This window comes from Gopherus evgoodei, chromosome 3, assembly GCF_007399415.2.
Source record: "Gopherus evgoodei ecotype Sinaloan lineage chromosome 3, rGopEvg1_v1.p, whole genome shotgun sequence".
NCBI lineage: Eukaryota > Metazoa > Chordata > Testudines > Testudinidae > Gopherus > Gopherus evgoodei.
In genome coordinates this window covers 95,876,260-95,903,255 of record NC_044324.1, presented here as the reverse complement: position 1 = coordinate 95,903,255, position 26,996 = coordinate 95,876,260, and the positions used below count along the sequence as shown (strand labels likewise).

Genomic DNA, 26,996 nt, shown 5'->3' with positions numbered 1-26,996 from the left:
AGATTCAGTAATCCCATCACAATAGTAGAGTTGCCTGCATTGCTCTGACATGCTGTGAGTTGTCATACTTTCTACATGGCCTTAAGAGGTATTTAAAGCCCATTTATATAAACTAGTGTTGACACTGTGTTTGATAGTGATCATACTAATGAAAGTGGCTTTGGCTCATTCTTGCAGTCCCTTGAATCTAACGAGGACAGAGGGATTTTTGGAAGGGGAGGCTGGAGGTCATAATTAATAACTCTCTCTAGTATAATATGGTAAAAGGGCCGCTTTCATAGTAGTTCATGAGTCATAAATCCAAGGTACAAAACAAATACTACTTATATATTAGATACTTTTTGTTCTGTGTGGGAATGTGGTTTATGATTGTGTACTGATACGCAACATAGTGTTAGTTCTCCCTTTCTTAAACCACTGATATTAACATTGTCGTTCTAGCCTTGCAAAGACATGTTTTTAATTGGGTGTAGATAAAGCCTTTCAGTCCTTCTGTTTATATAAACAGATTGGATCTGCTTGCATTGGAAAGAATTATGTCAAAACAATTGCTTGTATTTGTATCTTAGTATGCTCTTCAGCAGCATAGTCTCTTGAGGGTCAGACTGGAATATGTTTAACTAGAATTGAGGCAGAAACTGCAACCAGCTTAAGGTCAGTGTTGCCTCTTGAGATTTGCAGAATAGCAACTTTTGGGCTTCATTGCATTAGCTTCCATAGTTATTCTCAGTCTAGTCTGATTGTATTACAAAGGATAGTCTTGCATGCTCCATTTAATTCCCTTTCTCTCTGTGTCTGGGATTCAAGAGTTATCTTAAGGCAGGGGTTATTTTTTATTATACGGAATTTATCATTTCTACAGTATTTTAGAGCTCTTTAAAAATAGTGTTTCCGTGCAGATCTCATGCATGTCTGATTAGAAAATTTACCAGGACCACATGGTCTCTTGCAGTAAATTCAATTTTTCTATCCTACCTATTCTGTGGTATCTAGGTGCAAATAATACATCATTTAACATGAATAACAAATCTGCAGAACACCAGAATTATACTCCTGTATAACAGGACATTGAATCACCTGGGCTATACTGAGGAAATGGGAGTCACCCAGGAAAAGGGAGAGATCCTAGGTGGACAAAGATCACTGAGATAACAATACACAGTGCTGGAATCCAACAATCAGAAAAGCATCCTCTTGACACACATGCTGTATTTTAGCAGACATCTTTTTGCCAAAGTGACTGAAAGTGCCAAACACATTCTCCCCTTTTAATGAACCTGACAAATTGAGACTGACTAAATATAATGAAATGTTTATATGAAATAATGCTTTCTGAATCTCTGGAATGGAATGTATGAATCAAATTTTAGCTCAAGTAAGTTAGATTATTCCATTTGTTTTATTTACAGAATTTTTGTATTGAGGCAATCAATTGTGATAAGTAGATTCATTCCAGAAATTTAAAACAATCTGGTGCCAACAATTGGCACAGATCAATCAACAGTCCCTGCCCCCAGCCCTTACCACCCCTGCTCATTGATGGGATTAAGACCTTCTGGCTGTGAGCCCAAATTCAGAAAGACAAAGTGAACAGGAGCTTGTACTTTGTCCTTAAAAATCACCAAATTTAAGTATTGGCAGACTGCATGAGGGAACAAATTCAATAGCCAAGGGCCCTCCACTGAGAATTCAACCCTAAGACTTACAGCCTGCCTGCTAGAATTCAACCCTGGGACTTTACAGCTGAGAGCTTTTCTGGCATCACTTAGCTGCCTCAGCAGGGTGTAGAGAAAAGTGATATATGAGAAAGACAGTTCCCAGGCCATTCAGGATGCTAGAGAGTAGTGCTTGGGTCGACCCCTTAGTTCAGTGGTTTTCAACATGTGGTCTGCAGACTATCTAAGATTTCCAAAGTGGTCCGCACCTCCATTTGAAATTTTGTAAGGGTCCACAAATGAAAACAGGTTGAAAACCATTGCCTTAATGGCCTTTCATACACAATGAGCAGGAGAGAGGACAGGTATTCACAGTTGTCCAAGAGAGGGCTTTAGTGGAACACTAACTCTGGTGGTGCAAGATTTTTAAAGCCAGAAAGAACTATTATGATCCCTTAAGTTGACTTTCTGTATAACACAGGCCACTGGACTTCCCTGAAATAATTCTTGCTCCTTGTAGTTCAATAATTGTGGCTGAATTAGAGCATAACTTTAGGAAAATATTCAATTTCAATTTTAAAATTTCTAGTGATGCAAATACACCACAATCTTTAGTAAATTGTTCCAACAGGTAATTACCCTTTCTGTTTAAAAATGTGCACCTTTTATTTCAAGTCTGGCTTAGTCTACTAGATTGATTAACCCCATGTCATTACTTGTAGACTGTGATCAAGTCATCCCTTAACAGATTCAACTCTGTGAGACTTTCATTGGCAATCATGTTTTCCAATCCTTTAGTCACTTTCATGGCTCTTTTCTGAATTCTCTCCAATTTATCAACATCCTTCTTGAATTGCAGCAAAGAGTCCTGTGGCTCCTTATAGACTAACAGACGTTTTGGAGCATGTGTGAATACCCACATCGTCAGATGCATGTAGTGGAAATTTCCAGGGGCAGGTATATATATGCAGGCAAGCTAGAGATAATGAAGTAGTTCAGTCAGGGAGGATGAGGCCCTGTTCTAGCAGTTGAGGTGTGAAAACCAAGGGAGGAGAAACTGGTTCTGTAATTGGCAAGCCATTCACAGTTTTTGTTTAATCCTGAGCTGATGGTGTCAAATTTGCAGATGAACTGAAGCTCAGCAGTTTCTCTTTGAAGTCTGGTCCTGAAGTTTTTTTGCTGCAGGATGGCCACCTAAGGTCTGCTGTAGTGTGGCCAGGGAAGTTGAAGTGTTCTCCTACAGGTTTTTGTATATTGCCATTCCTAATATCTGATTTGTGTCCGTTTATCCTTTTCCGTAGCGACTGTCCAGTTTGGCCGATGTACGTAGCAGAGGGGCATTGCTGGCATATGATGGCATATTACATTGGTGGACGTGCAGGTGAATGAACCGGTGATGGTGTGGCTGATCTGGTTAGGTCCTGTGATGGTATCACTGGTGTCGATATGTGGGCAGAGTTGGCATCGAGGTTTGTTGCATGAATTGGTTCCTGAGCTAGAGTTACTATGGTGCAGTGTGCAGTTACTGGTGAGAATATGTTTCAGGTTGGCTGGTTGCCTGTGGGCGAGGACTGGCCTGCCACCCAAGGCCTGTGAAAGTGTGGGATCATTGTCCAGGATGGGTTGTAGGTCCCTGATGATGCGTTGGAGGGGTTTTAGCTGGGGACTGTATGTGATGGCCAGTGGAGTCCTGTTGGTTTCTGTCTTGGGTTTGTCTTGCAGTAGGAGGCTTCTGGGTACACGTCTGGCTCTGTTGATCTGTTTCCTTATTTCCTCGTGCGGGTATTGTAGTTTTGAGAATGCTTGGTGGAAATTTTTTAGGTGTTGGTCTCTGTCTGAGGGGTTAGAGCAGATGCGGTTGTACCTCAGTGCTTGGCTGTAGACAATGGATCATGTGATGTGCCCGGGATGAAGCTGGAGGCATGAAGGTAGGCATAGCGGTCAGTAGGTTTTCGGTATAGGGCGGTGGTAATGTGTCCATCACTTATTTGCACCGTGGTGTCTAAGAAGTGGACCTCTCATGTAGATTGGTCCAGGCTGAGGTTGATAGTGGGGTGGAAGCTGTTGAAATCGTGGTGGAATTTTTCCAGAGACTCCTTCCCATGGGTCCAGATGATGAAGATGTCATCAATGTACCATAGGTAGAGAAGGGGCGTGAGTGGACAAGAGCTGAGGAAGCGTTGTTCCAGGTCGGCCATAAAAATATTGGCATATTGTGGGGCCATGCAGGTGCCCATAGCTGTACCACTGATCTGGAGATATATATTGTCATCAAATTTGAAATAGTTGTGTGTGAGGATAAAGGCACAGAGCTCAGCAGCCAGTTGTGCTGTAGCATCATCAGGGATACTGCTGCTGACAGCTTGTATTCCATCTGTGTGTGGGATGTTCGTGCAGAGAGCCTCTACATCCATGGTGGCTAGGATGGTGTTTTCTGGAAGGTCACCAATGCATTGTAGTTTCCTCAGGAAATTAGTGGTGTCCCGGAGATAGCTGGGAGTGCTGGTGGCATAGGGTCTGAGTAGAGAGTCCGCATATCCAGACAGTCCTTCCGTGAGAGTGCCAATGCCCGAGATGATGGGGCATCCAGGATTTCCGGGTTTGTGGATCTTGGGTAGTAGATAGAATAACCCTGGTTGGGGCTCTAAGGGTATGTTGATTTGTTCCGGTGTTAGTGTAGGGAGTGTCCTGAGTAGATGCTGCAGTTTCTTAGTGTATTCCTCAGTGGGATCTGAGGGAAGTGGCCTTCTTGAATTGTTGACACTAGAACTGGACACAGTATTCCAGAAGTAGTCACACCGGTGCCAAATACAAAGGTAGTATTCCCCTGTTTATACATCCAGTTACTCATGTTCAGATGATTTATCCACGTGATGCCAAAAAGTTACTACTGCCCAGGAAATAATCCCCCATTCTGTAAGTACGGCCTGCATTCTTTGTTCTTACATGTATGACCTGATATTTTGCCATATTGAAATGCAAATTCTTTGAATGTTTCTAGTTTACCAAACAGTCCAGATTACTCTGTTAGTTACCTGTCCTCTTCATTATTTAGCACTCCCCAAACTTTGTCATCTGCAAATTTTATAAGTAACAATTTTATATTTTCTTCTAGGTCATTGATAAAAATGTTAAATAGCGTATAGCCAGAACCAATCACTGCAGGACCCCACCAGAAAGCCACCTGCTTGATGATTCCTTGTTTACAGTTACATTTTGAGGCCTATCAGTTAGCATGTTGTAATCCATTTAACATGTGGCATGTTGATTTTGTAATTTAATGTTTTAATCAAAATGCCATGCAACACCAGGTCAAATGCCTTCAAGCTTCTAATTTCCTGATCAATTTGATAGTCCATCTCCTCTGCCTATGCTCCTCAACCCAGAGCCAACCAACTGCTGCGAGGTGACTGATGGGGTATTTTTCCTGCTTCTTATTGGTGGGTCATTCTCCTCCCTCATGGAACGTTCCACTCCCGCAGAAACACAAGCACCTAAACAACCGGGAAGATTGTGAGATTAAGAGCCAGAAATGAGAATGTGGGAGTCCTGCAGTCATGTGGGGTGGGGATTCTGACTGGATAATAAACTGAGGAGGGGATACGCTTGCCTCCCACACCACTGTGACATATTAGAGTTCAGTCCAAACTGAATAGCTGTGTCACCCCTGTGGAGGTGCCCTTTACAATATTTTGCTGCTGTAGCCTCCAACCGGACTGCTCAGAAACAGCCTCCAGCATGTAAGTCACTCCCAGCTATGTCTGTGTGTGTGCTGCAGACAGACAGACAGACCGTGGCTCTTACCAGCCTTAAAAATTACCACAGGGTGACCCCAACACAGTCCCAGTCCCAGATTGTCCCCAGAAGTGTATGTCCTGGACAGTACAAATATATTGTCAGTTACTCCTTGAAGGGAATAATATGCACACAAATTGGTACCCCAGATGGAGTTACCCAGACACTTCAACTTAAACACACTGGATTAGATAAAACAAGTATATTAACTACAAAGAGATTTTTTTTTAAGTGAGTACAAGGAATGAGACATAAAAGCCAGAAGTGGTTACAAGAAAAATAAAGATAAAATGCTTACAGGTGCCTAACTTAGCAAACTGTATTAAATTCAAAACAAAGTTTTCTTACCACATGGTCCAGCAGATCACTAACCAAACTCTCAGTCAGGACCCCTCCTCAAGAGTCTAATGGCTACTTTCTTTGTCTCTTGAGGTGCAGTCAATGTGATAGGCAGGGAGAGAAAGAAGGGTGTCTTGGGGTTTCTGCCCCTTCCTTTTTGTAGTCCTGTCCTCCCCCTTTGAGAAGCATTTCCAGCTGGGAGCAAGGTGATGAGCAGTCTGTGTAGAAGGGAACTCCATGCTTTTTCTTTGCTAAAATGTAGATTTTTTTTTTTAACCTCTGGCCCCTGTCCTGCCCCAAAATAGCCACTTAGCAGGTAATGGTCCATCAGCCTTAGTTACACCTGGCTGAGCTTATCCTTTGTCTCGGAGGACCCGTTTGGTCACTTCACACTTATCTGGAAAACATACTTTTAGTCATGTTTTCAGCTTATGTTTATAACTTGACATATAATGCAGGCACATACATTTTGCCATGATATTATTGATCAGAAAATTGAGGTTTTTTTAAATTATATCTCACAAGGCCTACCTTGTACAAACATTACTATTATAGTCCATAGGATGTGAACACAGAGTCTGTTCTGTCACCATCAGCACTTGTGCCCATGTGAGCCTTTCCCTGTTGCTGCTCATGCTTTCAGGAGAGTTAAATTGATCTGATTTCTTGCCAGTTCTGATGCTGCCCCTCAGGTTCCTAGTAGCAACAGTGAAAACTAAATAAGCATGGTCAGCTTTCATGCTGCAGCATCCTGTGTAGATTTAGGCTGGTATTGCTCAGCTAATGGGGGTCACAACGCAGGAAACCCAAGCTTCAAAATCCCTGGGTCACTAGAGCTCAATAGAAGCCTGGAAGGGAAAGCAGTTTCTTATTTCCTCCTGCTGCTGTGGCTGCTGCCTCCATCCCTGCTGTGCCCCTCCTGCCTAACACCCAATCCCAGAACAGCTGCTTTCTCAGCTCTAGTGCAGGGGAGTCAGTGCTTCAAGGAGTTGTGGGTCAGGCTTAGTGGCACTTACCAGCCTTTGGAGCTGAGCACTGTGCAGGAGAGACGTGAAGGAGAAGCAGCCCCATCCACTGGCTCCCACATCTAGCAGCACACCCCCGCCCCCTCCACAAAATGGCTGAAAACATTCAGGTGAAATGCATCATTTTTTGCTGCTTCAAAAATTGTGGGATGTGATGGTTTGTGGGATGACTTCTTGGCCATTTTGCAGGTCACACAGTAAAAGAGGATTGAGAACCACTAGTCAAACTGAGACAGGACTGGAAGCACAAACAGATTGTGTATACTAGCACTCCCACTGTTGCAGTCCCCCTAGTGGAACTGTGCAGGTAATATAGTGGGCTGGTGGCAGATCTCAAGAAAATGTGCAGCGTAGACTAAGATAGATTCTAGAGAGACAAGGTAGATGAGATAATATCTTGTATTTGATCAACTTCTGTTGGTGGGAGAGAGAAGCTTTCAAGCGACAGGGAACTCTGTGTGGCTCAAAAGCTTGTCTCTCACCAACAGAAGTTGGTCCAAATCCCATTAAAGATACTACCCCTCACCCGGCTTGTCTCTAATTTCCTGAACACGGCAGGGACAAAACTACACTGTATAAGATACAATCTATCATTTCCACATCCAGCCACTGATCACGCTTGGAATCAACAGGCAGTAGTCTTTCACTGTAATCCTTAAACTCTTCTTTTTTCACTGTTTTTCCAGTTCTGAAAATGTCAATTAAAATGGGTTGAACTCTGTGTCTCATCTCCATGAACCATGCATATCCATCTTAAGCCAGTGCTCAAGGAAACAGGGCTTAACCCATGTTACCTGAAAACTTTTGCAAATTAAATGTTTGACAATAGTTTGGTGGTATGGTTAAAACACCAGGCCAGGCTCAAATCTTTAAATTTAATTGTTACTATAAAGATGCAAAAACTGTCTTCTGAGACTTGAAACCACAAGAGTAATAGCTGAGTTTTAAATACAATTATTGCTAGAGAAGTACTAAACTGTTTCTGCATTTCAGTGTAGACAAAGTCATAGTTTCTGTGTGTTACTGGTATGTACTGTAAACTTTTCCTTCAGATACAGACCTTGCTATGATTAATGCAGGCCTTTATCACCTTGAGGTCATAGGGCTGCACCTTTAATCAATCTTGAAATTGTCGTTAGTACAGAATTCAACTGGGCCTAGAGAGCACATCATTCCTGTGATCTGCACTGTCTGCTATGTTCTTCGGCTGCTTCATGATTGGGTGGGTAGGAGAAAGAGAGAGTATTTATAATATAAAAGCTTACAAGCTCTGTACTGATTTCCCCCCCACCCCCAAAGAATGTCAGTCATATCTGGTCTTCACTTGGGATTTGCTAGAGCTTACCCTTGAAGGACCTAAATACATGGACTGAGCTCTCGATCTCAAGGTGAAAGGGGATAGGTGCTGAATCCCTAACAAAAGAGTTTTTATGCTAACTATTCAGGCATTTGAGCCAAATAGGCATGAACAAAAACAATAAGAGTTTTAAATTATCTGAATATAAATCTCCCCCTCTCTGTCAAGTGTCAGCCTGCATAGTTTCCTTGATGTCATATCCTATTAATGCTTCAATCAAAGAGCCTTCCATGAGAAACAGGATAGGGGACATCTGAATTTCTCATGTAAAAAAGGCAATCTGAAAAAAACATTCTGAGGGGAACAAAATCTTTCTGTCTGCCTCTTGTACATCATAAAGAAGCAAACTAGTTCACATGAATTGAATTAAACTCTTATTAATCCTGAAAAGTTTCTAAAAAATAAGAACAGAGAAAAATTCAGAACAGAGTGAATCTGCACAGAAAAAAAAAATTAAAGGGGCAAATACCTCCAATCATCTTTCTATTTCCTGATGAGGGGGGAGGGGGAGAATAATCAGTAGAAACCTCCATTTCAATTCTCTCAGAGACTAAATGATTCTGCCCTTTTTAATGGTGGTTCTTTTGAAGACCAACTATGCATGTTGAGTGAGAGGAATATTTTTAAAATGTACATTAAAAGGTAGGCCTGGCGTGCACTGAGAAGGTAGGTCAATGTATTTACCTCCCACAGGGGTGTGAAAAATCCACACCGCTGAGCAACATAATTAAACCAACCTAACCCCAGCATAGACAGAGCGAGGTTGATGGAAGAATTCTTCCCTCAGCCTACCTGTCACCTTCAGGGAGGTGGATTATCTGTTGATGGGAAAACTCTCTCATGGGCATAAGTAGAGTCTATGCCAAAGTGTTACAGTGGAGCGGCTGTGCTGCTGTAGCATTCCAGGTGTAGACAAGCCTTAGAATCAGTGGCTCAAAATGTTCCTTTACACTGTCCACCCACCTTCTTAAGCCCAGCGTACTGAGTAGCACAGACAGCTGGGTAGAGTTAGAATGTAACTTGGATATTTTTGTTACATGTGTCTTCGCACTCTAAACCAACATTTCACCCAGAGTTCTATTAATTATTTAAATTAAAATGTCATACAATAAGCAGTGTGTTTACCTTACTTAGTTATTGGTGTTAACTCTTAAATAAGGCTTTTAAAGGAAAGAAATTCTCATCTCTAGACTAAGTCAGCCTCTTACTGAAGTAGTGCACTCTTTTAAAGACTGAAGGCATTCTTTGCCAGGGTAGCTATACATAAATCCCCTTTTCTTTAAGGAAAAATTACAATTTATAAGCTTGGATTCTGAACAATGCAGCAGAACATGTCTAATTTACAGACCTTCTGAGCTGTGGATTTCAATGGTGCTTGCTTTTAATAAATCAAGTAAAACTACAACTACCCAGAACAATCTACAAGGTTTGACTCCAGTTACTGTTCCTTTAAGACATGCAGTTTTGACTGAAACTGGCATGCTATAGAGAATGAAAAAGAATTCACTGTTTCTAAAAAAGATGAGACCATAACATTCACAAACTGATCTGGCAAGGAAACGCTATAGAAACTAGAAAAAGTGGAAAAGTGGTCTTTTGTTGGAGTTTGGAGGGTGAGCCTCCTCTTCTTTCATTTGTTTCATTGGGGAGTTTTTGATTACGCCTGCTCAAACGGACACTTTGTGCTAATGTGTTTTCTTGTGGATTTGCCAGGTGACCTCCAACCCTTCGGCAACAGGCCAGTTCCACCACAACAACTGTTCCTTAAACAAGCACAGCAAGTGAAGTCAGTTTTTGCCACTACTGTCCAGATGGAACACTGACTTTCCTGTTCCTCTCTTGCTGATAGTGAATATAGCCTTAGATTATTACCTTAAAACAATACAGGAATCTGAGAGGTGCTCCACTGAATATCAACATTAGGAAGATACATATATTTCTCAGACCATCATCTAAATCGTTCCTCCTTTGATTCAGTTGCCACCAATCTGTATTCATGGACATCTCTGCTATTGATCACTCTGGCAGAGAGGGCCAGTCAGGTAGCATTTTGTCCCTTAACCTCTCTTATATACATGCATCCTCTCCAATCTCTGGGCTCCAGTGCTGGCTGACCAGGGACAGAAATACGTGGCACAACTAAAGTCAGGCATGAGAGACAGAGAAAATGCCATTAAAGGAAAAAGATAAGCAGTCAAGCAAGGGCATATGATGCAAACTAAATATTATTAGCTTTCTCTTGTATTGTGTATATACCAACAGTTTACCATGTTTTCTCTGGGGGCTTCCTCTTCTGACACCATTCAAGTGTCAAAGAATGACACAATGGATTTGGCACCCACCAGTTCTGCTGGTTGGGTGTAGTAGGAGCTTCTCATTCTTCTAAAATGTTCCTTGGCTTCATTTTAGAAAATTCCTTCATATTAAACTTTCAGGAGTTCCTTATAAACAACTGAGAATAATAGGAGCACTCAGCTTGTCAAATGACCTTTGCTTTGGGCCGGCATAGTGCAGCTGTAGGAATTCATTTTGACACATCTTCCAGCAGTACCTCCAATAGATGTGAATTGTCACTTATTATCAGCTTATTCATGCCACTCAAACTCATAGTTGCTTCGGGCAAGCAGGTAATTATAAAATGCTGAAACCTTTGTGCTCATACAAAACAGTAAATCCTGGGGATGGAGCTTTAAAGGACAGCTCTTTTAAAAATCAAATTCATGCAGCTAGATCTTTTATTGTTCCTGTTTCTCTCATGTGTCTGTTGTTTAGACACCTTCACTGATTTTTCATTGTTACACAGTAAGGTTTTGACTATGGCATGTATGGCCTTTTGCTCAGAAATATCAATATATCTGTTTTATTTTCTTCTACGTATCCTTTAAAAATCTCATTCTCAAGGCACAGACACTTTAAAAAAAAATCACAGAAGATTGGGTGCTTGCCAATGATCCTGTTAGGTGGTATAAAAATAAATGTATAATAAAACACTTTCCAAAAGATTGAGAAACAATAGATTGTGTTCAAAAGTGGTAAATTTTAATATTTGCAGGGCATCTTCATGAAGTGTTCTCTAATTCCGGCAAACTGTAGAATCACTGATAGAACCAAAATGAAGGCAGTCTTCAGTAAACTTTGGAGAATTTAAAAAAAAAAAAAAATAGTGAGAGTTGACCCCTTATGTTGCATATATTATGCTGGTTTAGAACTTAAAAAAAAAAGAACGTTCAAGATTAAAAAAAAAAGTTACTATTGTAAATACCAGAGTAAATCTAAGAAAACTGAATGGGTGGAGCAAGCCAAGGATACTACTGATCTGCTAGAATTCTTTGAGGGGATCAGCAAGCATGTGGACAAGGGGGATCCAGTGAACATAGTGTTTTTAGATTTTCAGAAAGCCTTTGACAAGGTCCCTCACCAAAGGCTCTTAAGCAAAGTAGGTTGTCATGGGATAAGAGGGATGGTTCGCTCGTGGATTAGTAACTGGTTAAAAGATAGGAAACCAAGGGTTGGAATAAATGGTCAGTTTTCAGAATGGAAAGAAGTAAATAGTGGTGTCCCCCAGGGACCTGTACTGGGCCCATCCTATTTAACATATTCATAAATGATCTGGAAAAGGGGGTAAACAGTGAGGTGGCAAAATTTGCAGATGGTACAAAACTTCTCAAGATATTTAAGTCCCAGGCAGACTGTGAAGAGCTACAAAAGCATCTCTCAAAATTGGGTGACTGGGCAACAAAATGTCAGATGAAATTCAATATTGATAAATTCAAAGTCATGCACATGGAAAAACATAATCCCAGCTATACATATAAAATGATGGGGTCTAAATTAGCTGTTATTACTCAAGAAGAGATCTTGGAATCATTGCGGATAGTTATCTGGAAGCATCCACTCAATGTGCAGCAATACTCAAAAAAACGAATGTTGGGAATCATTAAGAAAGGGTTACATAATAAGACAGAAAATATCATATTGCCTCTATATAAATCCATGGTATGTCCACATCTTGAATACTGCATGCAGATGTGGTTGCCCCATCTCCAAAAAGATATATCGGACTTGGAAAAGGTTCAGAAAAAGGCAACAACAATGATTAGGGGTATGGAACAGCTGCCGTATAAGGAGAGATTAATAAGACTGGGACTTTTCAGCTTGGAAAAGACACCTAAGGGGGATATGATCGAGGTCTATAAAATCATAACTGGTGTGAAGAAAGTAGATAAGAAAGTATTATTTACTCCTTCTCATAACACAAGAATTAGGGGTAACCAAAAGAAATTAATAGCAGATTTAAAACAAACAAAAGGAAGTAGTTTTTCACACAACACACTGTCAGCCTGTGGAACTCCTTGCCAGGGATGTTGTGAAGGCCAAGGCTATAACACAGTTCAAAAAAAACCTAGATAAGTTCCTGGAGGATAGGTCCATCAGTGGCTATTAGCCAAGATGGGCAGGGATTGTGGCCATAGCCTCTGTTTGCCAGAAGCTGGGAATAGGCGACAGAGGATGGATCACTTGATGATTACCTGTTCTGTTCATTGCCTCTGGGGCACCTAGCATTGGCCACTGTCAGAAGACAAGATATTGGGCTAGATGGGCCTTTGGTCTGACCCAGTATGGCCATTCTTATGTACTACAAGTATTGGCCTGAATCTTCAAAAGTGGCTAACTTTGAACACCTTGTGTTTGGTGTCCAACTTGAATCAGCTGTTTAAAGATTGTCAGAGTTGATGCTCAGGACTTTCTGAAAATCACATCAAGCTGGATTCCCAGAAATTGAGCACACAATCATTTATTGCTCTTGAAAATTGAGGCCATTACTTTTAGTCTGCAATGGGCCCAAAAGATCAATTAAGGCAGAATGAATTAAATGAAGTGCAAATGTCAGTGTTTGTTTATCCCCTTTAACCAGTTTGCATGTGGTATGCCACACACAAAAAGATTGAGGTTACTTTTTAAAAATCACTTAGTTCTTCTTGACAAAAATCCTATTTTGTCAGTAAACCAGGAATCACAATAACCCAGAATGTGACCACCTGTATGTAAGAAGTCTACTATAACTCATTCAACTTGGTATCTTTGTCACAGAATGATGCATCCTGGGATACTTTCAGCAAAATTGCAAATATCAAGAGGATATCCCCAAGGGAAAAATTTTAAACTTCTGTTTGGATGCTGCCTTTGGCTGGGTTAATGTGGAAATTTCTATAAACTGAGTAAAAGCCCAGATTTTCATTTTTCCTATATAGTTGGCCTTCACTAGAACCCAAGAGCCCTTTCTGCAGTTTCCCTGCCAGTAATTTCCAATCAGCCTCTAAAAGTTAATTAAAAGAAGCAGTTATGTTAATCATTTACTATCTCCTGCCTTTTCACCTTCTCCATTGAAAGAAATTCTCCAAGGAATTTACATTGTGGTCAACTCTAGTTGCCAAAATAAAAAACCAAACAGGAGAGAGGAAGAATGTGTCCCTGCTGCATCTCGGTGTCTTTGTGCCATTGAATAGCTTCAGTTTTGATCTGTAGGGTTCTGTCACCATGGCAATATATTTGAGTGTAGGGGGCATGCGGGATGACCGATTTTATAGGGACAGTCCTTATTTTTGGTTCTTTTCTTATATAGGCAATTATTACCCCCCACTGCCGTCCCGATTTTTCACACTTGCTGTCTGGTCACCATAGGGGCATAGGATCAATAGACCTATGAGCTGCTCCTCATCTTCCTTCATCTAGTACTTTCTCAGTTCTAGTGAAAGCTGCATTTGCAACTAGAACATTATTTTAAGAGTAGCAGTAGTGGTATAGTCTCCAGAATTTAGAATTGCAGTAGAGGGCTGTAAGACTCTTCATAAAGATTTTAATAGCCTGAAGAAATATATTCATGGTAAATGTCCACTTCAGACATGGTCCCAGCCACTTCTTCCTGATGATTTTTAGGTACGAGAACTAGAGTAGGCTATGGTTTGTCAGCTTTGGTGTAGTTTGAGAAGCAAGAAGTATTAAACTTCTTCTTTAAGACCCCTTTGTGCCTTAGTGAAGAATATTACAGAAATTGCTCTGGTGCTCCTTTTCCTTTGGACTTCAGAAACTAAAGGCAAAGCTCTACTGAATAGGGAACAATGAAACCATTGCAGTATTGAACTGTATGATCATATCCCAAAGTCCCATCCCTTCCTGGTAAGGAGTTGCCTAATAGCTGTCCCATGAAGAAATGGGGCTTCTGCCTCTACCATGGAACCTAACATGTACATCTCAGTCTGTGTTCCTAATGAATCAAATTCAGTTGGGGTATAGTTATAACTGCTACCACCACTAAAATAGCGCAGACTCTCCATGATTAGGCCCCAAAACGTAAGCACTGAGGCAAGTTATTTCCATAATGGAATGCGTGTGCTTCACTTTTAGTATATACTTCAGTTTCAGTGACTTCATTGAAACTTAAATACACATGTGAGTGATGTCCTGAATAGGGATGTTTTCCTAAATCAGAGATACTGTGTGATAAGCAGCACTTCAACCTCATGCCTCAACCCCATGTGGTCAGAATACTTCTGGTATAAACTAATATCCCATAGTGTTTTACCTAATATGGAACATATTTAGTCTTGGCAGAATTCAATTATCATTATTATTTTTTTATTATTATTTAAATGGATAATATCAGTGTTTATTTTAAGCATATTTTTAGGTTTTATTCATTTTTTCCTGCAACTGTGAACATTTAAAAATCTAGGTGAGATAATTATATAATGACAGTAGACACTGAGATTCAAAAAGTTAAAGCACACTGTCAAGATACATCAAAATTTTAGCCTCAGTCAAACTCTAATAAGTTCTCAAGCAGCATTTTTCTGTGCCTATCTGTAAATTTCAACAGTTATTGATTGGAAATATTTTTTTAGTCAGTTTGTATGGGTACAGTGAAATCAGTGTTTATCGACATTTACCGAAAAATCAAATGCTTCCAAGCCTAAATATATTCCTTAGTTTAATGTACATGAAGCAGGGTCTGCTGTGCAGACATTAACTGAGATATGTCATTGTGTACAATGCTGACCTGCTTCTTGACTCTTCTGGTCAAACCTTTGTAGCATGGCAAGGAGACAGCTTACGTCCGATTCAGCTCATTTGGCTGCACTTCTCTCCTCTAACAGGAAACAATTAGTATGGCTGCAGAGAGTGGGAGGAAAGCAAGCACAAGAGCTTACACAAATATTTTTGTTATCATTAACATATTCAGTGTTTCTAGCCCATTTGTTAAACTGTTTTTCTTTTTCAATAAAAATGAAATGGTTCTAGCAAAGTGTGTGATTAATCCTCCCCCTCCTAAAAAATGCTTTGCTTGCTAAAGTTCTAAAATTATAATGCATCTTAATGATAACATCTCTACCACATTCCATAAAAATACTCTGAGGGGTGTCAGGGAAAGAGCTGTGAGGAAGAGCTCGATATTGATACAAAACCCCACTTAGTAAAACCAGAATTTGTGAATAGATAATTTTATTTTTAATGTTGCCCTATGGTAGGTGGCTTTTGTTGTTCTTTAGTCTAGGCTTCTGTCTAGAATAGTCTTCAGAATCAATAATCTTCAAGAAAAGGTGGGATAGTGTTATTTTTGTAGATAAAAGAAGATTGAGACTAATTAGATAGTAATCAAAAATAATGAAGTTTAACATGCTACAACAGTATAAACAGTAATGACAGAATTCATTTTGTGTTTTTTATTCAAAAAGAATGTTTCTGCCACTTGAAAGGAAGCAATTTATTTGGCTAGGCTAACACTAAGTATCCTGCAGTGGAGTTACTAGAGAGTTAACATGGACAAGAAAGAGGCAAGTCCAGCGGTAGATATTTTCAGTTGTCACTAAAATGTCTCATAAAACATCAACTTTTAATATTGCTCATGAAATTGTATATTTCGAAACAGACCAGAAACATATGCAGCTTGTTTGCATTTGAAAAGTTCACCATAATTAAGCCATTTATTTGCTTTTGTAACAACACCAATGACAAATTATGAAATCGCCACATGATCCAATAAATTTTATGTGCGAGAAATACTGCATTTCCTAATGGAAACTTGTTCATTTACCAAAAGTTGCATAGCATGTTGGATGAACAATGTGGTATGTTGATCTCTTGGTGTCAGTACATTCCAGATTTTGTACAGTGATTTCAGCTCTGTCGTTAGTGAACATGTTTCCAACCTTACAAAACTGAAAATTGTGACATTTGGTGTGTCTGTTCTGTGGTAACTAAGGAGATTAGTTTTTGCAGTCCAGTCATTGATATAACTAGAGTAGTGATGTTGAATGGAGATATTTATTATCTGTGAAAACCCTGGAGTAATCTTGAATCATTTCCAATAATGTGTTTGTGCATTCTCCCAGATGTAACTATGCATGATATAATTTGTTGCCTAGTTCGTTTCTTTGAGCCAGGAATGGACAACTTTTCAAAGTCTTGGCTTGAAAAGATGCATGTATGTTACACCCTCTGTCACACTTTACAAGGTACTACAATCAGGCAGTCTTTATACTTGAGCTGTTTAGACATTGTAACTGAGCTGAAAAGATAGGGCCAGATCATCAGCTGCTATAAATCAATGCACAAACTCAAAAGAGCTATTTCAGTTTATACCAGCTTAAGATCTGTGTGTATTAGTAGAGCTGGGAGAAAAACAGTCATTATCTTCATAAAAAAATTTTTTTTAATTTGCTGGGAGAAAGTACTTTTTTTATTTTTAGTTAAAAACTTTTTTAACGTTTTTTTGGGTTAACCCTTTCTCTCTTTCCCTTTTCCTCCACCTTCCTACCTTTCTCCATGCCAAAGTTGGAAAAGGAAAACAGAGGAGAGAAAGGAAGGAGGGCAACAATCTTTTTGTCAAAGGGGACATTTTAAAAAAATGAAAAATGTTACTGAAAATGTCACTTCTTATAAAGTAGTAAACTCTGTATGACCACAAATGTTTTCAAATGAAAAATGTTGTTCTGCTGTAACTTTTACCTCTTGAGAGATTCTCCAGTTTCTTAATACTTGGCACTGTTCAAAGTTGCAGTAATGGCAGCAGGTTTTATAGAGTGTCCACAAGAGCATCTTTTCAATAAAACCTATTTTATTATCATTTAATGAAAATTGTGGAGAGAATTTCTGAACAATTAAGAAAATGTAATTTTCCACTGAAATGTCAAGCTTTTAATGAGATTTATATTTAAATAATGATGGTTCTGTCTGCAAAAGTAGTGTTTGAGAGATAAATAAATGAAATGACTTGGTAGCACTTACAGCTGTGTCAGGACATCTTCTTAAAGGAAGAGGTATTTCCAGGGTATCAAAGAACAGTATAACACTAGTTTGAAATATGGATGGGATTCTCAAGTCCGATAAGGCCAATTAACACTCCATAAGCAGCCCTAAATCAGGGAATCATAACCAGCTCTCTGCAGCCCCCTCTCCACTCCGTTGGGTATGTTTGCACTGCAGCTAGAAGCATAGTTCCAAGTGCAAGCAGGCAGACACTCTGACTGTGCTCAAGCTAGTATGTTAAAAGTTGCAGTGTAGCGAGGGGTAGCTGGGCTGCAGTTTGGGCTATCTGCTATAATATGGACCAAGGGAGTCTGGACAGATTTGAACTCAAGAAAGCTTTGTTTTTCAGCCTCTTCTGTTGCCAGTTCTTTTTCCCATAGCTCTAGGGTTTGGTGGCTTAATGTCCCCTCTGTCATTCTTACCCTGCTTCGTCATGTCTGTCTGTCACATAATGGCATCCGCATTGCCTTATCTCCATGTGAAGTCAGGAGTTATTGGGTGCTCAGCACTTTTGAAAATTAAGCCACTCTTTAGATCCCTAAATATGGATTTCAGAGAAGAGTGCCACAGGAGTCTCTTCAAACAAATCTACATTTATTGGCAAAAATTGAACTTTCACTGATGAGTGGTCAGCCTAACTTAGTTCCTGGTAGTGCCTATGATCCAGCAAGCATCACTGTAAAAACACTTTTTTCTTCTTCTTTCTTTGTTGTAGGATTTTAGATAATGGGCTGTGTGCAATGCAAGGATAAAGAAGCAACAAAACTGACAGACGAGAGGGACGGCAGTTTAACTCAGAGTTCAGGATATCGCTATGGCACAGATCCCACTCCACAGCACTACCCTAGTTTCGGTGTGACTTCCATTCCAAACTACAACAACTTCCATGCAACCGGAGGCCAGGGACTGACTGTCTTTGGGGGTGTCAATTCCTCTTCTCATACTGGGACTTTGCGTACAAGAGGAGGAACAGGTAGGTCCCGATACAAGCTTATTTCATGGTATATTTCAGCACATTGTTTAAAAATATATCTATTTAGTATAAAGTACAACTAACTTCAGAGTAGTCTCTGAGCTCTAAAGGAGCCTATTGACTTAGGGAAAATACTTTGGAAAAATTCACCTGACATTTAATCATTGAAATAAACTGCATTGAGCTTTGAAGTTACTGAGTAAAATAACCATAACTTCAACCATATAACTACTAACTTATCGTAGTTACTAGTTGTAAGCAATGGGGGTAACCTAACTAACTATAGTAATTACAAACCAAACTGAGCCTTTTTGCACACACTTCATAGCATGGTATCACAATGAAAGTGTTGTCCAGATATCTTCTCCTTTTTCAGGTGTAACTCTCTTTGTGGCACTTTATGACTACGAAGCAAGAACAGAAGATGACTTAAGTTTTCAGAAAGGAGAAAAATTTCAGATACTTAACAGCTCGTGAGTTTTAACAGGGTGTCATGCTTGTCAGTTACTGTTTTATAATTAAAGATAACATAATGTCAACAGTTCTGTTTTATCAACTTGTATAATCAGTAAAAGAAAAGGTGTTATATAGTCAAGAAATATGCTTTTTAGGTCTTGTGCTTGTCTTCCATTGCTTTTTACAGACTTTATTATGGGAGGAAATTTCCAGAACTGCAATTTTTCTTTAAAAAGTGGAATCGTGAGGTTCCATGGTGAGAGCCTTTTTCAATGATTTCCATAGCTATTGGAATTTAGAATTCACAGCAAATTCAGTCTTGGAACTGAGAGCACAAGCTTCTGTGCATCACCACCAGTAATAAAGTGCTGCAAGCCAAATTAGGCTATGTTCACACCTCTGATAGATAGATAGATAGATATTTTTAATAGATTATTAAGGTTGGAAGGGACCTCAGGAGATCATCTAGTCCAACCCCCTGCTCAAAGCAGGACCAATCCCCAAATGGCCCCCTCAAGGATTGAAGTCACAACCCTGGTTTTAGCAGGCCAATGCTCAAACCACTGAGCTATCCCTCCCCCATTATTCCATTATCTTCTATATTTTACAAGAGACTTTAATTTGAAAGAAAAAAAAACTTGATTCACAAGAAGGAATACAGTCCAGCTCTGTATGCCAACAGGAGTAAAAACGCAATAATAATTTTGTCACTATAGTAAGATGCTAAAACTCTGAATATGCACAGGGAGCAGATCTGTTGAGTAGTAATGCACCATTTCTACAGTCATATTTTAGGACTGCACTTTAAGCCAATTTCTTTAAATGAATTTTAGCTACTGTCCATGAAAAGATACTCATTTGGGGGTTAAAATCTGCTTTTAAAAGATTACTGTGCTGGCAGTTTACTGTGAATCCTATATTGGAATAACTTGTAGAAAGCTTTACCTGTTGTGGGCAATGTTGCTGTCATAATGAAATAAAAATGGATTAATATCCAAAAGTATACAGTAAGGAACAAAAGCAGTATCGCGTTCTGTTTTATGACAGCAGGGCAAATTCATTCCTGATGTAACTCCATCAACTTTAATACAATAACTTCAGGGCTCAATTTGCCCCAGCGTCCATTAAAATGAAAAGAGTCAGATAGTTCTGTGGAACATTTCATGAAACTGTGCAGCTGGAGAGCTTTGATGTAGATGAAAGTACAGATGCCTCAGTTAAGACTTTAAAGAGAGCAGCAGTTTAAAAACATTTCCACTTCTAAATTAGCAGTTGCAAAAAAAATCTGACAAAAGATTTTACATTATCCCCTTTTTTCACATTGCCTGGTGCTATCCTAGCCTTGAAGCCTTGCCGCAAGCTATATCATGGCTTGAAACTCACAAAAAATTCAGTCTATTATAAATTCCTTAAACGTTCCACTTAATGAAGTCAATGGGAACTCACAGTAAGCTATATTATTTGGAGTCATTGTAGGACAGAGTAAAATAACCCACACATGAATGGTAGCAATGCATGCATTATGATGTTGGTACATATTGTGTGGAGGAAGGTTTTCTAGAGAGAAAATCAGCTACCCATTGTCTGCCTTAGAAGTTGTGGGTGCTTAGTAACCATCAGGATTAGGCCCTACATGCTCGGAACCTCCAATATCTAACCACACTCCTGGAATGTTGAAAATCAGGATGGAAACCTTACAAGAACAGGCTTTGTTGTGAGAATTCATACTTTTGTTTATGTTCCTGTTCAGGCTGGATATAATGCAAGATAAGCCTCTTTTGTGCTTTTCTGTTGCTGCTTGGAATCATGAAGCACACAGGTGCACAAAAATGAGTGTTTGTTTTCAGTTGAACAGATTTCTTTTTCAATCTAAGAGAGGTTCAGGTTTGGTTAATCTTCTGGGTGAAAGTTCTGACCAGTAATAAACTTTATCTGAGCTGTTTCATAGATCCCTAAAATTAATGTTGGATTTGATGTAGGTTGAGATTAAATGTAATTTAGTTCCTCTCCTCACCAGCACATTGAGAAAGATTTATGTTTTTCTCTTTTGGAACATTTTATGACATACAGTATGTAATATTTATGGATACAATAAAATACCTCCATCTAGTGGAATTTATGTGCAATAATACATTGAAAATAAAAAATAACTAATACATCTCTGTTGTGCAATAATAGAAGCAAAGATTTCATAGAGGATTTTAATTATATTTATTAATAAAAGCTTTTTGTCATCTCCCAAAAATATTTTCTATGGAGATACAGGGCAAGATTTTCAAACTTTGCCTAAAGTTAGGCGCACAAACAGAAATGGCCCAATTTTCAGAGTTGCTGAACACCCACAGCTTCTATGAAGTCAGTGATAGCTGTGTGTGCTCAACTCCTGAAAACCAGATACTTCTATTTAGGTGCATTATTTTAGGTACCCAAGTTAGATAGTGTTAACCAAAATTTCTAGAATAAAGATTGTGTTATGGATGAGATTGTTTTCAGATTAGGTTGCAGGCAGACGGAGGGCGGGAATCACAGTCATAAAATAAATAACAGAATATGATTTTTTAAGATTACAAATCAATAGCTCAAAAGATGAAAGAACATCTCCTGTTTTATTAAGTTCAGCTGTTTTCTGAGCTGTCCTACGAAGCATTTTACAAGTTCTCTCAGAAACTAGTTCACAGAGAAATAGTTTTAAGACAGTTTATCTTCTTCATATAATTTAAATGCTTGTTCAAAACAGCATTGCCTGTATCTGATTTCTGTAGTTCCTGTTTGCTTATTGGAAGCTTTAAGGTTTTTAGTTCACAGTTGTTGATTCTGTATAATTTAATTTAAATCTCCATTTTACAGATTTGGAAATAGAGACAGAGTTTATAAACTGTCCAAAGCCACAAAGAGGAATCTTTAGCTTGGCTACACTGTGCCAGAGTGTGGACTACAGGAATGAGAATTGTAGAATGCACCAATGTGTTGAGATCTAACTGCCTCGAGTGGACATTGCTGACGCTAATGAAAAGATACCTACTTTGTGATAACATAGTGCTATTTGAAAGAGGGCCATTTTAATGCAAACTAGGTACCTTTTTTAGATTGAATGAGCAGTGCCCACACAGGACCATTAGAGCACAGTGCTTTGGTGAGCTCTGCGATTCAATCCCCTGTACTCCACACTCTGGCGCAGGATAGATGTAGCCTTTGTTCGAGATGGAATTAGAAGTCAGGAGTATCTGGATCCCAGTGTTGCATTCAGACCACTAAACCACGAATCATTCCATCCTATAAAAAGCTGAGAAATAAACATTTTCTAAGGTTATTGCATTTCATTACAGCAGATTTTCTGCTAAGGGCCATCTCTTGTCTTCATTCTATACATCTGCCTATTATTGACATAAACTGAAGTTGTGTATGTGTGTGGGAGGGGGCAGTCACTGCACTGAGATAGCCCTGTTTTTCTTTCTTTTGAAAGGTTTGGGAGAAGTGGCTTGCACAATGATTTGAAAATGTAGCCAACTCATTTATAATTTAAAATAGCTTTTGTTGGTGACCCGGAGAAGCAACACAGAGCCCAATTTTCAGAGGCTATTCCAAGCTGCAGATTGGGTAACAAGGCAAGTAAATGGCCTTGTTACATTCTTGAGTATCCATCAGATGCATCCCACTTAAGGTGTGGATGTTCCTATTAAGGTTAGAGATGGACGCAACTCAAACTTTCCCAAAAGTTTGGGTCTGATATTTTGTTTCAGGGCCCTCACAAGAGCCTGTATTTGAAAATTGGCCCCACAACAATTAGTCCACACTCCCAAGTCAAACTCAGCCCTTACTGAGGGTGAGTGGAGTGGAAATAAACTGCCATTTATGCCACTGTGCTGAATTTGAAAAACTATACTTCTGAACACTAATTTTAAAAAAATGTAAATAGGTGCATAGCAGTAAGTGTCTTAATTTGGCTTAGAATGGTACCACGTTCTCTCTCTCCAAAATGCCTGTATGATAAAAGCGTGAGTTGTTATTAATTCTTAGCATTACCTACAGCTTCATGCTTTAAGAGTCAAATAATTTTCTTTGCTACTGTATTTTTCACTCTGACTTTCCCACCTCTGTTTCTTCAGTGAAGGAGACTGGTGGGAGGCACGTTCCTTGACAACAGGAGAAACTGGTTACATTCCCAGTAATTATGTGGCTCCAGTCGACTCCATCCAAGCAGAGGAGTATGTTTCCTTTTCATTAAAAGAGATATTAACACTATAATTGAAGGAGATTTAAGAATTTGAGTTGATTGATTGTAATGATTTTCAAGTGACTTACATAATTTTTATTTCAGTTTTCAGCTGCACTGATAAATAATTAGACAATTAGTAACAAAGGGAGCACAAACTGATCCATTTTTCAATGTCAAAACAAAAAGGAAGAAATCACAGCAAATGAAGCAGACCTTGTTCTGTTGTTCTAACCAGTTTCTTGTTTTAGACCAGAGTTGCCCAAACTAACGTGCCAGTGCCCCAGGAACAAGTAATTTACATAAAACAGGGAAGATTGTATCAACCATCATTTTTAATGTGGCATCATGGCCCACAGAGTCAACAGCAGGCAATAAAGCATGGTTTGCTGGTTCAATAGCCTCTGTGAATTGACACTTTAAGATCCCATGAACTTTATTTTAGACCTATATTTATTTCATAATCAGCATGCTGTGCCGTTAGAGCAATCAGTATTCGAAACATCAAGCACAAAATTTATATTGCAAAATTGCCTTATTTTAATGAGTTCCATTTCAAACAAATTTAAATTATTGGGTGCTAAGAACAAAGAAATTAATCTAACACAATGGCATTTAGAGCATAAGTACCTACGTAATCATGAAAAAATTGTACTCTCTTAAGTTGTATCTGGTCCTTCTATTCCGTTTTCTTAGCTCTAGTGCAAGAGGAAAAATGGTCCCTTGATAAAATGGGTGTATAATCAAGAAGCCACGGGTCAATGAACTGTTATACTGCAGTTCAAAACAAAATGTAAAATATACTGTTGACTCAGAAGTTAGTCTGACTGCAGCTCTCTTTCCAGTGGCAGCACATTTTAAAATGTATTCAACCTTTTTTTATTCATTCTATCCACTGTATGCAATGGTCTAAATTCTGGCAAGCACTGTATATCAGCACTTACCAGAGGCTTGAGCTGAATGTGGATCACCCTTCCAAACCCAAAGAGAGGCTACTTCTTTCTATGGCACTACCTGTCACTTGTGTTTCAGGGTAAAGCCTAAAGTATGAGGACCACAGCGGACAGAATAGAGGGATCTGTAATTTTCTTCAATGATGTACTATTTTGGAGTTTTGCAAGACCCTACTGAGCAAGCTATCTAGCATTTTTCTTACCTCCTCTTATGTTTTTAAGGTGGTACTTTGGCAAACTTGGCCGAAAAGATGCTGAGAGACAGCTGTTGTCATTTGGAAACCCACGAGGTACCTTCCTTATCCGTGAAAGTGAAACCACCAAAGGTAAGATGGCCAGTTATATGAATATTAATGGTAAGTGTAAGACAGAAATTGTAGCTCATAGTTATGACAAGTCAGCAAGATTCTCTTGTGAAAGAAACTGAGGTAGAAAGATATTACCTAGTCAGACTGCAGTGATCACTACAACTCAATTTAGTGAAAACCATTATTTATTTCTGTACAATTAAAATGTTCAAATCTCACCTTCTCATATGGATATAAGTAAGGGGTTGTTTTTCCTCATCTCTTTAGAACAGGGATAGGCAACCTATGGCACGGGTGCCGAAGTCAGCACGCAAGCTCATTTTCAGTGGCACTCACACTGCCCGGGTCCTGGCTACCGGTCTGGGGGGCTCTGCATTTTAATTTAATTTAAATGAAACTTCTTAAACATTTTAAAAACTTTATTTACTTTACATACAACAATAGTTTAGTTATATATTATAGACTTATAGAAAGAGACCTTCTAAAAACATTAACATGTATTACTGGCACGTGAAACCTTAAATAAGAGTGAATAAATGAAGACTCGGCACAGCACTTCTGAAAGGTTGCTAACCCCTGCTTTAGAATGTTAATTTCACAGAATTTGTTTAACAGTTTTAAATTCAGGTATTTCAGAAGCGTGTGAAAAGAAGGAGCATTGTGTGAAGAGTTGACGCCATGAGTGGGTAGAGCTAAGATTGTTGACAGGACTTAGAAGAGTAGCACCATTTATACCTTTCAATCTGACCTCTCATTATATGATACACCCTGTTTAATAATTCAGGTGCAAGTGCCAAATCATTCCTTCAGAGCCCCTAATTTCAAATGGAATGTCAGAGTTGATATTCTGTTGCTTCAAAAGGATAGCTTCTCATGCAATTACCCTGCAGCTTGCCCGTAGTATAGCAGCCAGATACAAGCGCCCATAGCGTAGCAACCAGAGTCAAGGCACAGTCTTCATAGTCTCTATGGCCATATAGCTTCTAGACGTTCCATGTCACTGACTCTTGATTAAAATATGGAGAGCATGACACCCTAAGCTAGTCTGAAAACTTGACTGTTATAAGCATGCTTCTACCCTTCAGGAGTAGATTTATATATAGTTCTGAACAACAGTAATTTGACCTTGTTTGCAGAGTGATAGTGTGGATGTTCTGAAAAACTATTTCCTTTAGCTGAGTCTGTTTTTTCTCTTAGAGCTTTCTAGGAGAAACAAAAACACCTTAACATGGGGGTAAACCACCAGGGATGTGTTTATAACATCAACCTCATTTTCTTTGCTGCATGACTTTGCTGAGGCTTTCTACAGCAACAGGGCAGGCTTCTGTTGAAAACTGAGGGGTTTTGTGTGTTGTTTAATTTCATGTCCATTGTCAACATTGCTGTTTCCCGACTCATCCATGGAGCGTCTCAGGGAAGATGATGAAAGAGAAAATATAGCCTGCTTGCCATTCAGATCAAAAAATGAAACATATTGGAGGATGGAGTGGTGGATTCTCCATCTCTTGGAGTCATTAAATCAAGACTTTCATGCATTCTAGCTCAACGAGAAGTTATGGACTTGATGTAGGAATCACTGAAAAATCTATGGCCTGTGTTATACGGTCAGACAAAATGGTCATAATGGTCTCTCTGGTCTTAAAATCTATGAATCAGCCAGGATCATGTTAAAAGTATTAAGCTTGATAACTTCAGCTGTGAGTTTAACCCTCTTTGGTCAAGCCTTCCCACTCCCCCCACTTTGAAAATAAATAAATCAAACCTGTCACCTCATCCTTTCAATGCCTGACTCCCCAGACATGTCATCACTACCTGTCTGTATGGTCATTCTCCCCTCCTCCATGCTGTTTGTTTTATGTGGTTTTATGTGGTTTTATGTTTGTTTTATGTTTTATGTGGTTTTTTTTTAAAGTTCATAAAGTATGCTTGTGTGTATGTAATATTTATTCATACATCTATGTGTGTATTTGTCCCTTATTGCTCAGTTAGTAAGTATACTGTAGTGTATTGAACAAGGAAATACATGAAGATCTCCAGTCCTTCCATTGGATCTTAGGTTAGTGGAGCTCCACAAAGGCCCATACACGCAGATCTGATTGCAGGACTGGAGCCTAAGACTATGTTTACATTTTTCTAAAGAATCTAAAATACTAATCAGATGGTAAGCGTGACTGAGGAAAATACAGATGTTGCCAGTGGTGCAAGTCTTACAAAAGCCTAGATAATCTAGGTAAAGAACTATGCCTGGAAAGCTTGCATGAGTAGGACTCTGGGGTAAAAATGTCATTACAAAGCATAGCTTGAGAGCAGGTTTATTCCCCTGACACCCAAACTGTTTTTAAAAAGAGTCTCTGAACTCAACTTCTAGAGATGTATTTATCTCAATAGGGAAATCTCTTCAGAAAAATAAGCTCCTAAATGTGCAATTTTTGCTCCATGGTAACAAAAATCTTTCTCTCCTCCTGAGTATGTCTCTCTCTCTTACAAAACAGAATCAAATGTATATAAACATCAGCAGTTTTCCAGGTGGTGTTTTTCCTGATCCTAGAGGATGAATAACAGGAGTTTGAGAGCTCTTGCAGCAGGTTCGGGGTGTGTCTACACTGCAAAGAAAAG

General features: G+C 39.2%; 1 protein-coding gene across 5 annotated transcripts in view; it reads left to right on the top strand.

Moving 5' to 3' along the window:
- FYN (FYN proto-oncogene, Src family tyrosine kinase) overlaps nucleotides 1-26,996 on the top strand; it is a 185,461-nt gene that overhangs the window by 116,567 nt on the left and 41,898 nt on the right. For all 5 annotated transcript variants that reach the window (XM_030556142.1, XM_030556140.1, XM_030556141.1 and 2 more), the window contains 4 exons: nucleotides 18,193-18,450; nucleotides 18,827-18,923; nucleotides 23,013-23,111; nucleotides 24,295-24,398. In XM_030556142.1, the coding sequence (XP_030412002.1) occupies nucleotides 18,204-18,450; nucleotides 18,827-18,923; nucleotides 23,013-23,111; nucleotides 24,295-24,398 (547 nt within the window). In that variant the 5' untranslated portion in view covers nucleotides 18,193-18,203. The remainder of the gene's footprint in view (nucleotides 1-18,192; nucleotides 18,451-18,826; nucleotides 18,924-23,012; nucleotides 23,112-24,294; nucleotides 24,399-26,996) is intronic.